Source organism: Channa argus, chromosome 22 (assembly GCF_033026475.1).
Source record: "Channa argus isolate prfri chromosome 22, Channa argus male v1.0, whole genome shotgun sequence".
In the NCBI taxonomy this organism is placed as follows: domain Eukaryota; kingdom Metazoa; phylum Chordata; class Actinopteri; order Anabantiformes; family Channidae; genus Channa; species Channa argus.
In genome coordinates this window covers 12,137,563-12,152,038 of record NC_090218.1, presented here as the reverse complement: position 1 = coordinate 12,152,038, position 14,476 = coordinate 12,137,563, and the positions used below count along the sequence as shown (strand labels likewise).

The 14,476-nt window shown below is 42.1% G+C and overlaps 1 protein-coding gene across 2 annotated transcripts in view; it reads left to right on the top strand.

Moving 5' to 3' along the window:
• Positions 1-14,476, top strand: part of sgcd (sarcoglycan, delta (dystrophin-associated glycoprotein)) — a 245,000-nt gene that overhangs the window by 118,931 nt on the left and 111,593 nt on the right. The window contains exon 1 of one of the 2 annotated variants that reach the window (XM_067491822.1): positions 13,622-14,047. The exons of the other annotated variant lie outside the window; for it this stretch is intronic. Coding sequence (XP_067347923.1) covers positions 14,045-14,047 — 3 coding nt within the window. The 5' untranslated portion in view covers positions 13,622-14,044. Of the gene's footprint in view, positions 1-13,621; positions 14,048-14,476 lie in introns of those variants that run through there. 2 annotated transcript variants of the gene reach the window in all.

Genomic DNA, 14,476 nt, shown 5'->3' with positions numbered 1-14,476 from the left:
TGTCTTGTTGTTTTTTGGCCTGACAGGAGCTTTTACGTTCAATAGTCCATTGTCTTTTGCCCTTGGTGGAACAATCCTGACATGCACTGAGTTACAGCTCCATAAAACCCTTTTCTCCTGATTGTGCTCTCAATCTAAGCTGTGCTTATGGATGCTAGTAAAAATGATCATTGTGTATATTTACAGTTGCATTTCCAAGAGCAGCCTCGATCTCTAGCTTTTAATCAACTGATATTAAGTAGCTGCCGGTGATTTTCCTGTAATGCTTCAATGATTATGTGAGAGCCGAGAGGAAAATTACTGGAGGAAATGTGTGAATGGGAGCTGATGAGCCACTCACAGTACCTGCTTGTCTCAGTGCAGGACAAACTCATCATGTTTTACTGTAAAAATACTGCCAGGGTCCTGCAGGATCCTTCTTAGGCCTGTGGATGTACGACTCCAAAACAAAGGTTTTTATACACGTAAACTACTTCATTTATTCTCCTTTAATGGCTCCATTGGTCGTATTTTGTGTTACCAGTGGGGCATATGATGGTGTAATGTGAAGTGTTTTCTCACAGTGCTGAACCCAAAGTTTTCACCAGCTGTGCAGCTTTTATTCCTCCATGGCTTGAATTTGGTGACCGATTTAGAGGCATACGGTCCCCCCAACGTCTGACACAGGACCCCCACATTGAAAAAGATACAAAACCTGTACAAATGAGGCCATCACGTGTTTATATATGGTACATTTTTAACAGTTGGGCATTTTCTGTGTACTTTATTTATTTGTGTACTTATTTTTATGTCTCGTTTTATGGCTTTTGTGTCTCTGTAGTTAGTTTGAGCCTGTGTTTGGTCTTTTGTTGGTTCATGCCAACTGGAATTCTACTAATGCAGTTATTGTGCGTCTCTTCAACAGTTTGACATCATTTTGTGCGTCTTTTATAGGTTTTCTTTGGAGGAAACTGACTTCTGGATCAGAAATATTAACATTTACTCATGCTAAATAACGTAGGTATTTCAGAGGGATCCAGGAGCCCCCTGACCTTTCAGGCCCCCAGGCCTGTTACCAACAGGCCCAAATAATAATCAATCCATGAGTCCACATATTGGTATCAGCCAGGTCTGGATGTAGTCTTAAAATTTATGCCACATTTATATTGAACTAAAAGGGAATCTGAAGATTTATTTGGATTAAAAGAAATGTTATTGTTCAACTGTGTTCCAGCTCATGTGTTTTCCTTTTGGTCATTGGTAATGGATCAAATGTTCTGTTGGATGTTGCTGTGCTGTGTTTTCCTCTTATTGTAGCTTATTACATAAATTCTGTTGCTGCAGAGCAAACAGGCTCAGCTCACTGTATGGTGGTGGAAACACTGTTATTAATTGTTGTCACATTCAGATGTTTTTCAGGGAAAAGCTCCTCCTAGTAGTAATTAAGCTTCCCCTTACATCCCTCAGCCACAATTTGATGATTGAGGCTTCTTCTTTTAGTTGTTCCAAAGTGCAGGATATCAACTTCTAGCATCAGTAAATCACTTTGAATTGCATTAATCTGTGCGAAAGCTGCAATAACAATAGATTTTATTGATTGATTGACAAGCTGCAGAGAAAGTCCCGATTCCTTTCTCCTTACTCTGGCTGGTAGAGCCGTTTTCTTCGTGGGCCGGCTTCACTTTTGACCTCTTTGTCATCATTCACCAGAGCGTCAGCACTGTGGCAGAATCAGCAAAAAATAAAAAGCACAAAACTCATTCTATTCAGAGAACAACCTGTTGGCAGGAGAAAACAGTGCAGGAAGTTTGGGGATTTTCCCACTTTAAATCAGCAGGGCTGGTCATAACTGGATTTGGCTGGTTTTGCCAAGTAATGGGATGTAAGCAGGATGTTGCATGTTTAATCAATTAAATATTCAGTCAAGTGCTCCTGTGACTCCATTCTGTAAAGGCGTACTCTAATACTTTATCTCGTAATATCTTGCATATTGGTGGTAATAAAAGCAGGCTGCAGGGAAAACCAGGTGTAAGTGACATCAACACAACCGAGAGGTTTTGCTCTCTGCACACAGAAACACGAGCAGAAAGACGCTGCTCATACGATGCATTGACGACAGCTCGAGTGACGAATCGCCTCTGTTGACCAGATGATGAGGTGAAGTGAATTAACAGCAATCAAGTAATGTTCTAATTGGAGGGCGACGGCTTCGTGTGGAAACCACTTTATTGACTTCTTGTGGCCAAGTTGTCAGCTTGTTTCCTCAAGTGCCAAGCAGTGATGTTTTATGCCAAAAATGCCATTTGCTCACAGAGCAGTGCAGAGTTTCAAACACAATACGTCCAGGGACCTAAAGGTGAAATTGTGTGGATGTAGTGGCACTTTTCTGTTAGTTTTTCTTGTATAGCTGAATATTTCACCTTAAGCTGGCACTTTATGTCATAGTATTTTGTCTGTTTGGGAGACTTTTATTTCATAAGCATTATCTCATCCTCTGTGCTTCTCTCAGAGGACCCAGAATGCAATCTGTCATCCAGCAGTGACAGTCACACCCCACAAAGACGGCCTCTCCGTTTCTGACTCAATGAACCAACGGCAGCGGTGCCAAGTGGTGCTAAACGCTGCACCATTTTTCATGTCTTGTCCCATCCCATTTTCCTCCAGCAGAGTGTTACAGTAGCTCATCAGAGCAGGCCTGTCTGCTGCCTGCCAAAGAGATCATCTACATCACCATGCTCCAAAGGAAACACAATCACTGCTTTGTATGGAAAACCACACACCAGGGTGTAATGGGAGCAATATGTTTCTCTTCTGCCTCTGTTCACACAGTGTGGGTGGATTAGCCAGAAGAGGACGGTGTACGAAGAAGAGAAAATTAGTGGGCAAAAAAGAAACAAGACAGATTGAAGGTAGAAACAATTGTTTATCGACATACAATTTAGCAAATGTTCCTCTTCAGTCAGTTTAATCTTTAAATGTGAATATTCATTGGCTGAATTTCCCAGTGGTTCCATGCACTTTTCTTCCAGATAGATGCCAGAAAATCTGGTGTAGTGGGCTCATCATTTGATGCTGGGAAAAAGACTAGAAAGGTTAATGCAGCATTTGGGCAGAAGAAGATCCCACAATGAAATAAAACAATAGACATTTAAAAAAAATAATTTTAAAGTACCAAAACTTTTCTAGAGCTTCTGACACCTCAGTTTGTTCCTTTGTAAAAAAAAAAAAAACTAGACACATACGAGTAGACTGAGTCCAAAATAATAAATGCAACAGCCAATGCGTTAACACCAGCCAACACTTTAAGCTAATCATTTCTCTGTATTGTGCAAGTGTAGTGTAACGCTGTGATGCATTTTGATGTCGACCCTTAATCCAGTTGTGACCGTGCATAAAGTCAAACTGATGTTTCCACTATTTAATGGAGCATTTCATGATGAGGTCTGACACCGTGACATCCAACAGAGATGGTAGAGGGCACCTCTAACATCCATATGAGATGCCAGAGGACTTTTTATTTATTTATTTATTTTGTCCTTTCGGCTTATCCTGTGAGTTCAGTGTCGCCACAGCGGATCATTGTCCACATGTTGATTTGGGACAGTTTTTATGCCGGATGCCCTTCCTGACGCAACCCTCCCCGATTTCTACCAGGCTTGAACTGGCACTGCTCATCTGGGGAGGGGAATGGGCTTTTAAGGGTTCAGTATCTTGCCCAGAGACACTTCAACATATAGCCGGGGCCGGGGATCAAACCACTGACCCTGTAGTCCATGGACGACTGGCTTACCAGCTTAGCTACAGCCGCCCCCACAATGCCAGAGGACATAATGAATGTTAATATTGGACACCTCGGGAGGTGTCATATCTCACACTGTGGGATGTGAATGTCTTAGTGTGGCTTGTTTGTTGCCTTTATTTTGGACATTCAGCAGATTTTGAAGTATGCAGATTCAGTCCTGCTGACTAAAAATTACCTACTAGTTGAATAAACTGCAAATGTGAGGACATATTAGTAAAAATAGTAATCAGTGGATGAATAGCTTCCAAAACAGTTTCAGTGGCCATATTAAGCATTTGACTGTTACAACACACTAGAGTCCTGTGTGTTTATGCATAAAAAGCCCTTTTGGTTAAGGGTAGAGAAGGAAAATGAACTTATACATAAACATAAACCAATCACAACATCATCTCTTCCTAAACTTAGCAAACTGCTGTAAGTGCCTGAACATAACCATTAAAACTTTTAATGCAGGGGAAGTGTAGTTTGCTCTGGATAATATTATATATAATTTTTAGGGGAGAGGGTTGACTTTACTCTTTGACTTGTTGCCCACAAGGTTTGAAATCCAAGACCTTTTAGTTTTCACCTTTCTGTTCTCACATTCTAGTCTTTGGTTTGGCAGTCGATGTAGGAGCCGGTGGTGAACATGCATAACGTGTAACTAACACATGCAGGTCACACATTTGTGGAGAAAGTGTGAGTGGGAGTCTCACCAACTCTGATTGTCTGTTCTTGTGATTTTCTTTTGTTGCCTTTTAATGACATCCAATAGGTGAGCTCTTTGTTCAGAATAGGCAAGTCTGTCAGACTTCATGGTGAGACCCTCTATATCCCAGCTGTCTGTCCCGCTAGCACACTCACTAAACGGCCAAACATCCACCGTCCTTGTTAGCATCACTGTCACCAGTGGCTCGTACTGTATCTTCATTATCTAGAAGTGCTGTCACTCCCACATGAAACCAACATTCTCTAGCAGAATCACACCTTTTCACAATCCTGCTATCAGATTAGCTTCCTACTCCTCTGTGGCTTCATCCATGTGGAGCGGAAACAACGTGTAATAGTTTGACTGGCAGTCAGAACAGAAGCAGACAAAAGAAAACAAACTCCGTTGATTGGTTAGTTAGTGGTGGATTAATCCGTTAAGCTCCTGGAGATAACCCTTGGGTGGGCTCTCCAGAATAACTACAGTTACCTCTGAGACTCCCCTCATTCTTGTCAGGACTGTAAGTCTCCAGTCCTTTATCGCAGTGTCAAGACATATCAACCCAACAGCCTTCTACTCAGCCTGTTCTCATACCTCAGGCATCAAAAAGCACCACTTTGTTCTGTACCTTTGTGTTACATGCTGATGCTTAGGTTATCGACGCTCTGAGCTCTCAGCATAGTATAATGATTCCCCAGCGCTTCAATATTTGATGCCTAAAGCAACGGCATACTATTTAAAGCGAAAAGTCTTGTAGGGAGGTGGACAAGACGCAGGACTTGTTCACAGGTTTTGTGCCTAAGCCTAAGCCATGTTGTCTCTACCCAGAAGTTGTTATCCCTAACGCAGTCTTGGTGTATCACTCCCATGGCATCAGATGGTGGCTCTCCAATGGTAATGGCAAAGGTTACCTGTGGGTCAATATGATGTATCAAACGACGTAAAAAGCAGTGCAATTTGACGCCTCAGGAAGCTTTATTATTTGACCCTGTGGGGTGAGAATGTGTTGTTCTTCTCTGCTTTCCAGCTCAGTATTACTGTGCAACCAGCTCACTTGGACACGTGGGTCGGGAGGTGGAGTTGATAGGTGCATTTTGTTGGATGCGTAGAAAATATGAATGGCAGTCCGTACACCGGGCAGATCGCCACATGCTTCAATTACAAGCTGAACAGATGGCTGGAGTCTGGCAAGGCTGGTTAGCCTGCTGGGCATGTCTTTATGTAACCCTTGTCTGTTTTAATCCAAATCTCCCAAATGTCAAAATATCCACAGAACCCAGGAGAGCTGGGAGCTGCCTTCACAGGTCAGTCGGTTCTGACGCCTGCCTGTTCAAGAGCTTCAGATTAACTTTTAACTGCACTGTACATGGAACAGCATTGTTCTGAAGAGATTCCCCTCTTTGCCTTTTTGATGAAGGTGACGATGGAGGTCCTCTCAAACACATTAGGCCAAAATCTCCCATTTAGGATTCTAAAACTCTTCAGTAACCTCTTCTTCCCTATAGATGGAGGCACAGTCATCCTGTTTCTCCACTCATTTATTCAGATTTCCTTGCATTTGTTACCCGTCTGTGAGCCTGAGTGGAATCCCAACATTCACTGGACGCTGAACACAAGTAGGATTGATCCACACTTACAAGAAGACTGTCTTTGTAAATCATGACTCTGGTGTTGGGTGTTAATGCAAATGCATGTTTAGTTTGTTTTCCCTCAAGTGCAGTTCACTAATTGTTTCTCAATGATGGATCCAGGAATGTCTCCTATGCAGCGAGGAGAGAGCCCTGAACACGGCTAGGAGACCAAAAGACAACACGGAGTCTTTCTGTTTGACGCCGAGCTGATTAAAGGTTTGATTAGGTTTAAGGTCCATCCAGACTTGCAGCAATTTAGTTTCCCTCATGTATTGTCCTGTGTCTCATCACAGTCTTTTTTTTAAAGTGAAGCCAAATTTGTAATGTTAGCGATGCATGCTAACTGGTATCTGAAGATGAACGTGCTTTAGCCTTGTTATGGATGGATCGGTCCTCCTAGCAGACATCCTGGCAGGAATGTAGCTGGATATATAGATTGATAAGTAAATACGTAGGTACCTGGGACTTTTTAAATCGGTTTCGATTCCTAACTGTAAATATAAATGTCCTACAAAAGATCAGGCCTTGAAGACACAGAGCTACTGCTGCTCTGATAATGTCAATTGTCAGCTCTTATGTGGCACTTTTCAAACTTACGGGAAGACCTTTACACTGCCTCCTGTTCACCCATTCACACAAACTGGGAGCACTTAATTTGAGGTTCAGTGCTTAAGGACACTTTAATATGCAGCTGGAGGAGCCGGGAAACTAAACAACAACCCTCGGATCGGTGGACGACTCCTCTACTACCTAAGCCACAGTCGCCCCTTGATATCGCGCCGCTTTCATTATGCAGGCTGTGTTCACCGTGTGTATGCGTAAAGAGGTTCAGACCATGAGGCCACATGTGGACTGACATCTATTAAGATGGTGTCAAATAAATGCAGGCTGAGCTGACAGCTCAGCAAAATGTTGTAGCAACATCCAGCAAAAAAACTTGATACTGGCTCGACCTTTGGTTGTGTATTGGACTTTTTAGTGAGATGTCTGGGAGATGTTCATCATTTGCCCTGAGAATGTAACAGGAAAGTCTGTAATTTGAATTAAATGCTTATTTGTTACAGTTTAGTCTAGACCAAACTCTGCCTTTAAAAATAGTCCCTAGATTACTTTGTAGGTTTCGAAAAATCCCTAACTACCCATAAGAAGAGGCCGTTTTATTTTAACGACGGAGTTGACTCTAGCAAAGGCTCAAAGCATTGAAGGACGCTATTCTCTTCATGTCAGCACGGTTCAGTGTGGATACGACTGCTCCCTGGACGTTCGTGGCATAAACCGTACTATAATTACTTACTGAGCATTTCTGCCTAAATTGCACATACAGCAGAAAGGACACAGTTCCTCATTAAAAATGCATGTGCAGACACTTTACTGACGCAATACTGTATAATGCAACACAGTTGGAAAGTTTGTTGCACACAGCAGCATTTGGTGAGAATAAAAAATGGTTTGTGTTGAGCTGTGATACAGAAAAGAGCCGCTCTAAGCCATTCAAATGACTGCAACGGAATGTGAAACTGGAAAAAAACCCAGTCTTGGAGAAAGTTGAAGGCAAAGGGTGGAAAGACAACTAGAGTATACGTGCTTCACAGTGGCTGGTAGTGAGTGACACTTTCATTGATTGTTAGTGATTTCAAATCACTCCGTGATTTTAGTGAGTTCACTTCCTCTGATGAGAAAAGACATGGCCCGTGGCAGCGAGGACGGCAGGAAAGTACAGGAAATGGAGAAGAGAGTTCACTGCTATCAAACTTGAGAAGGGAAAATGTATCCACTTAAAATAATACAGTAACATTCATATATTAATAGGTATTATAATTATAAAAGTTTCCACTGAGAAAAAGTCTGTGTGACCTCTGTTCCTCCGGGCGAGATGTGGCCACTTTCACAATCAAGACGCTGTCTTCCACGGACGTGGATTTTAAAATGACTAATTAACAGAGAATTGAACTTGAGGTGATGGAAAGAAAATGAAATGGCCGAACTGAGCGGCTCCTTCAGGTGCTTCAGGTTTTACGGCTGTGTCAGCGACAATGAGGAAGTTTGGAAATTAAACAAATTATACAGAAGTTCCTGTTAATACATTTACTTTATTAATTGTAATAAAAGTTTTCTTTAATAAGATCTAGTACTGTATGTGATGTAGAATATGATCTTTATGATGTTAAAATCACAAACTTATTTTAAATTATATATATATGAATATAATATGTTTGTTCACAAGCAAGATAGAATGAGAGTGACAGGTGGATTGATGCAGCATCTTACCGCTGAAGCTTTGCGGTGAAGAAGGAACCGAGTTACAATTTACCAGTTGGTCTACGTTCCATCTTACGGGCAGGGGTTCAGGGCAGTGATCAAAGGAAGGAGATTACAAATACAAGTGGGCAAAATCTCCGTCAGGTAGCCAGCTCAGACTTAGAGGGGTACAGACAGCACATCTGGACAGAAGCTCAGAGTAGAGGTGCTGCCCTCTCACATTAAAAGGAGACGGTTGAAGTGGCTTGGGCATTTTATTAAGATGCCTCCTGGGCACCTTCCACTGGGCATTTTTCAGTCATGTTCTCGAGGGAGGAGACCCCAGGGCGGACCCAGAACATGCTGAAAGGGTTATACACTGTATCTGACCTGGCCTGGGAACAGCATGGGATCCCCCAGGAGGAGCTTGGAAATATGGCCACACATTACTACACCTGATGCCTCCCTGACCCGAATTCAGAGGATAAATTTAGGTGGATAAGAGGATGGATGGAAGCCTTTTGACCTCCAAGTGTGGCCTATGTGACATAACTCTACGCACACATCCGGCCAAAACCTTCTGGTACCAAACTGTTACGTATGGTTCCGGTTTCTACCCTCTGAGGCGTATTACAAAACGTAATGGACAATAGCAATCATGAGAATAAGACAATCATGAGAAAAAAAGCTCAGTTTGTTGTATTTGCCTGAATATAAAAAGTTGCTTAAATATATTTGATGTATTAAGCATCAAGTGGCCCTGAGAGCTCACAGCACGGCAAATAGAAAAAAAACACCTTCATCAATTTGACAACACATGCACAGCGTTAAAAAGGCCACAACAAGTCCAAATGGGGAAAGGTGCTACAAAACCCACAACGCAACCCAATGATGACATTTGCTGCAAAAGCTACAGCACAATGGAAATGGCTCTGGGAACAAGTTGTCCACGGACCAGAGGGTCAGTGTTCTGATCCCTGGTGTCCTTGGACAAGACACTGAACCCCAAGTTTCTCCGGTGGGGTCAGGTGTGCACCTCGGTGGCAGCCACCGCCGTCGGTGTGTGTGGGAATGGGTGAATGAGTAACAACATTAAAAAGCACTTTGGATAAAAGTGCTATGTAAGCGGATATTTACTGTTTAAGAAATCTAAACGTCCGTCTCGTTTTTGTGTCCCCCGGAACAATTGCTGTGACAGTTGTCCACAACTGTACAAATGTGTGTACTCCACTGTTTGCCTAATCACAACTGGGATCTATTCCAACCCCCAAGACCCAAATAGGATAAGCAGTTAAGACAATTGTTGGATGATATAAGATGAAAAAGCCTTTAGACTCATATTCCAACATCCCTCAAATCAGCTAAAGAACATTGTCCCTATAGTCAAACAATATGACGTTTATTCATTTTCACTGAAATTTGTAATAACTCAAAAGCACAAACACATAATGTGAAATAACACATATCATTCATAAAAAAAAAAGATCCATGCCAACATCTCATCACATATAGCAGAGCACGTTCTAAGATACACATCTCATACAGCCCCAATCCACCCCACCCCCCCTTCTAATAAAACAGCATTTTGCCCTGTACTGAAATTATTTAACGGTCAGAGATAAAGGACTGGAGATCGCAGGTCTTGGATCCACTTTATGTGTGAAGAAATAAAGTTGTTTAGACTCATGGAGGATATAGAGCGTGGAATATGAGGTACTAATCCCAAATGGAAATATGGATTTACTTATGAAATAAACAACCTCTTTGGCACAGGGCTCAAGTAAGATTGAACATTAAAACCACAGGCCCCATTAGAGACGTTTGAGACGTTTTGTCAATTTCTCCATAAAATTCACAAATTATAATTTTAATTTTACTTCAGACTCTGATCTAACATCTAATCCTTTAGACATTGCAATAAGGCAATGAGGAGAACGTGGCTACTGAATCTGGGGTCAGTGTTTTATCACAGCGATATCTGACAGCAGAATCAGCTGGAAGAAGGAGGCAGAAATCCATAAGAAAACTGTGTGTGTGTGTTTTTAATCCTAGCTGGAATTAAAAATCAATAGCCACATTTATTCATGATGACATTTGGGACAGAATTCATATTCATTGAATGCTGCCTGCATTTGCACCGGCTCTCAAATCCTGCCTTCCCAGTCGGGGCCTGTAATTGGCTGTTTTTGCACACAAAGTGAAGCATTGTGGGACTTTTCCAGATCGGGGATTTGTCTGCCTTAGGTGTGGTTTACACAAGGAGATGATAAAAACAGCAACTGTCATTTACCTACATGTCACTGTAGGACAGGGTCCCAGAGGGAGACAGGTGCTCAAGCTGAAAGACGTATGAATGTTGGACAAACAAACCAGAGAACGTAATGTCCACATCAGAGCACACGCACGCAAGAACAAACAAGGTTTGGCCTATATGCAGACATGGATTTACGCAGCGACACAAGAATCAAACCGCAAACACAGAGATTGGTTTATTTATTATTCGGGCTTCTCTCACAGCAAGAGCAGAAATGATATAATTGGATGAATTAAACATCAGGAAGGTGGAAACCTGGAGGCAAAGGGACTCGTGTGGACGGACAATGGGCCCCAAGGCACAGACACATCACAAGAGATTCTTCTTGGTCGTTTTGTGGTATTTTTTTTTTTTGTTATTTTGAGACACATTTTTATGTTTCAGTGTCTCAGTGTTTCAGTGTTTGTTTTGTCTCGTGTACCTGCTAGTTGGGAGCAAACCTGTCAACCTGCTTTGATGGACACAGTGAGACGACTGTCCTACACAGGATAAGTGGTTACAGCCGTTCTCCCTAAACGTTGCATGACTGTGATGGTCACTTGCTGTTTAATTTAGCTGTATTTCCTTATTTTGTCTTGATAATTCTTTTTTGTAAAAGTGAAAGTGATGAATGACTGACTTCAATTTCAATACAATGTTACAATATTTATGCTAATATATTGCAGTTTGTACACTAATTCTGACTAATACTGCAGAACTTGATATGATATGAATGTCAGTGTTTGGCAGTTTTAGCATTAGCATTTCATGTTAAATCTGGGCTTTGTCTCCACCTAACCTGGGACAATGGCATTGAGACACTTGTCTCAAAGTGGTTTTGGTCTGGTCCCGTCCCAGATGGACTCTGGAGATGTTAATTTGCTGTTTGAACATGATTTGCACATATTTGCTGAACAGCTGGTTGATGACTTGTCTTCTTTATAAAGTGTGAAGCCGCATATTTAAAGATGTTTTTGTGTTTTCTGCTGCAGCTTAACTTGGTACTTTAAGTAAATATTCACAACGGTTATGAACAAAGGTGAATTGTGCATTTTTTTCACGTAGGAATATTCACCTGTGCAGACCTGGATCTTTTTGTGTGGTTTGTACTCAGGAAACCAAACTAAGGGGGCCAAGTTCACAAACTGGTCCACGATTTTGGACTGGATGGAACAAACGCTTGGACTCCATCTTTCTTTCCACCATGTTTTCCTTTTAAACATCTCATTTTTTTAAAAAAATCTCTCTGTACAGCTGATCTCCTGCCTGCACTTTCCTACATCCTCATTGTCATGTTTCTTCTCTCTTTCCCACAAGCCACTAGGATTTACCCCTTTTACGTGTTGATTAATAGATGATCGGGTGGAGCAGCTTCAGCCCGGTGAACAGTAGTCAGGCACCGGTGGCATCTGCAGACTCTGTGCCGCTTCTCACTTAAGATTCCAAGCTCGCCTCACTTATTAAACAAAGCAGATCAGCTAATGAAAGAGTGGCTGCAGTGCTTTTGTGGCTGTTGTGCAAGACAAAAACAAAAGCCTTGAAATTAGAGTTGACAGAATTGTTAAATGATCAGGCAAAGAACACAAGGATGTTTTCCATCTTTTAATAATAAAGCACTTTGCTTTTACTTATTAAAGACACGGTGCTGGGAAACTGTTGGATGTAACATGCAAAGTCAGCCTCACTACAAACAAGCAGGCAGAGACAATAAGACCAGTGTGGCTTCGAGGAGGGGGGGGGAGAAAGCAGAGCTTTGTAGAAGAAGCTTTGTGAGGCTTTATCCACCCTCACTGTCAGGCTGTAGAACCATAAAGTGGAGGAGAGGAATCTGCATTCTTTAACTTGACCCCCCCTCCCCCCAATCTTTCCAATATTTCAGCGACTGCGACAGAGAAATGTATACAGAAACATCCTCCCATGCATGTGATGATCAGCACAGCCTCCCACCTCTCCAACTGTTTGATCATGCTCGGGCTCAGGTTCCTCTTCCTGCTCACATTAGCCCCTCTCTCATTCAGCCCCCTCCCAGTGTCTTTGTTGCATTTTCCCTCTACTTCTACCTGGCTCGTCCCACTCCGCCCTCTCACTCACCTGTACTGCATCAGCACCATCACATAGTATGAAGTGGTTGTTGGGTTTTTGGTTTTTTTGGGGGGGGGTTGTTTTGACACTTGAGGCTTAATTGGCTGTGACTTGACAGCAGATAATGAGAATAGAATGTTTTTATAGTAGATGTGCTGGTTTTCTGATCTGCCACCTCTGTACAATATGTGGTAGATCCAGCAGTGCGGCTAATGAAATGGAAATATGGTCAAAACCATGAAATGTTTGCAGTTTTGTTTGACATTTTAAGAAAGTTTGTAAGATAAAGATCCATTTAAAATATGTACAGTAACCTCATATTCAATCACTCATCGTCAATCTGTTTCAATCTGCTGCGAAACTTTAACATCAGGCACAAACATTCAAATATTTGGATTGGTTACGAAAGTGAAGCTCACTCAAAAACTTTAAGAAGCACATAAGTATATTTCTAGTAAAAAGTCACATTACTTTAAGTAATGTGCATGAAATTATAATTTTTTTTGTTCTTCTGCTTTTGTCATTAATAAAGTGACTTGATGAACAACAAAGAAGCAAACATCTACTATTATGAAATGCTGATCTTAGGTAAATAAAGGATGAAACGCAAAAGCAAAATCTAGTTAAGAAATAAGTAAAAAATCCAAACATATTCTGTCAATAACGCTGATGGATTGAATGTCTAATTAGGAAAAACGGGCTGATGAACACACGGTGCAGTACACAGGTCTGGTTATATGTCTTTGTTAAACATTCTTCAAGGGGAAAAAAAATCAAAATGATCTCATGACACACAGCAGGGGCAGGGCTCCAGCTGCTAGAGAACTAGGGGTCGTCCTGGCAACACAACACTCTCATGCAAGTCCCGCCTCTTTAAACTTCAGACCAGAAGCCCACATGTGTTTCTGCTTCTAAATGTGGCAGGAAGGCAGGGCTGCAAGTTGGAGACACAGAGGGCTGCAACAAGACTCCACAGCAGAGCAGCAGCCATCATTTAAAAAAAGAAAAAGAAAAGAAGGAGACCGCTGGGTCACAGGAGTCCACCAAGCGTCCAGGAAACAGCCCACAGCTCAGGGACTTGGCCAAAAGAGGCGGAGAGAGAGTTTGCCATCGGAAAAGCTGACGAGAGAGAGAGAGAGAGAGAGAGGTCTCTGCCTGACTTTGACTTGGTCAGTGAAGGCCTCATGCAGCTTCATAGCAGCAACTCAATCCCATTTTTATCAGCCTGACAGTCCTCAACTTAGAGCAGAGCTCACTGGGAGCCCAGAAGGGAGGGAAAGCAAGCGAGTAAAGAGTGGAATAAGGAGAAAACCAGCAGGGAAAAAGCAAACATGGTAAGTTTGGCTCCACTTACTTGTTTGGACTGTTGTTGGTGTGGCTGTGGTGGGCGGGCAGGTGGGCCAAGCTCTAAGTGCCGCTACTTTATTTCTTCAAGACGCGGGGCCACGTTAAAGCTGCAGATGCTCCTTTACAATTTCTACTTTGCTTATTTCTTTTGGAAGAGACAACTTTGTAAAAGCATTTACTGCTTTGTGCTCTTCAGTCCAAGAACATTTTGAGCACTTTACAAATTCACAACCCCGGAGATAGAAGCAGTTACATTTGTTTACTGAAACTTGGGAATTTTCGTCTATTTTTCTTGCCAAAATGAAACTGCAAGAAAATTCCAAGGCTGCTCACTGTAAACCTTACCCCTTCCTCACAATGTATTTGCAGGCACTCACACACCCATATCAGTTCTGGCAAGACAAGTGGTTTCAATT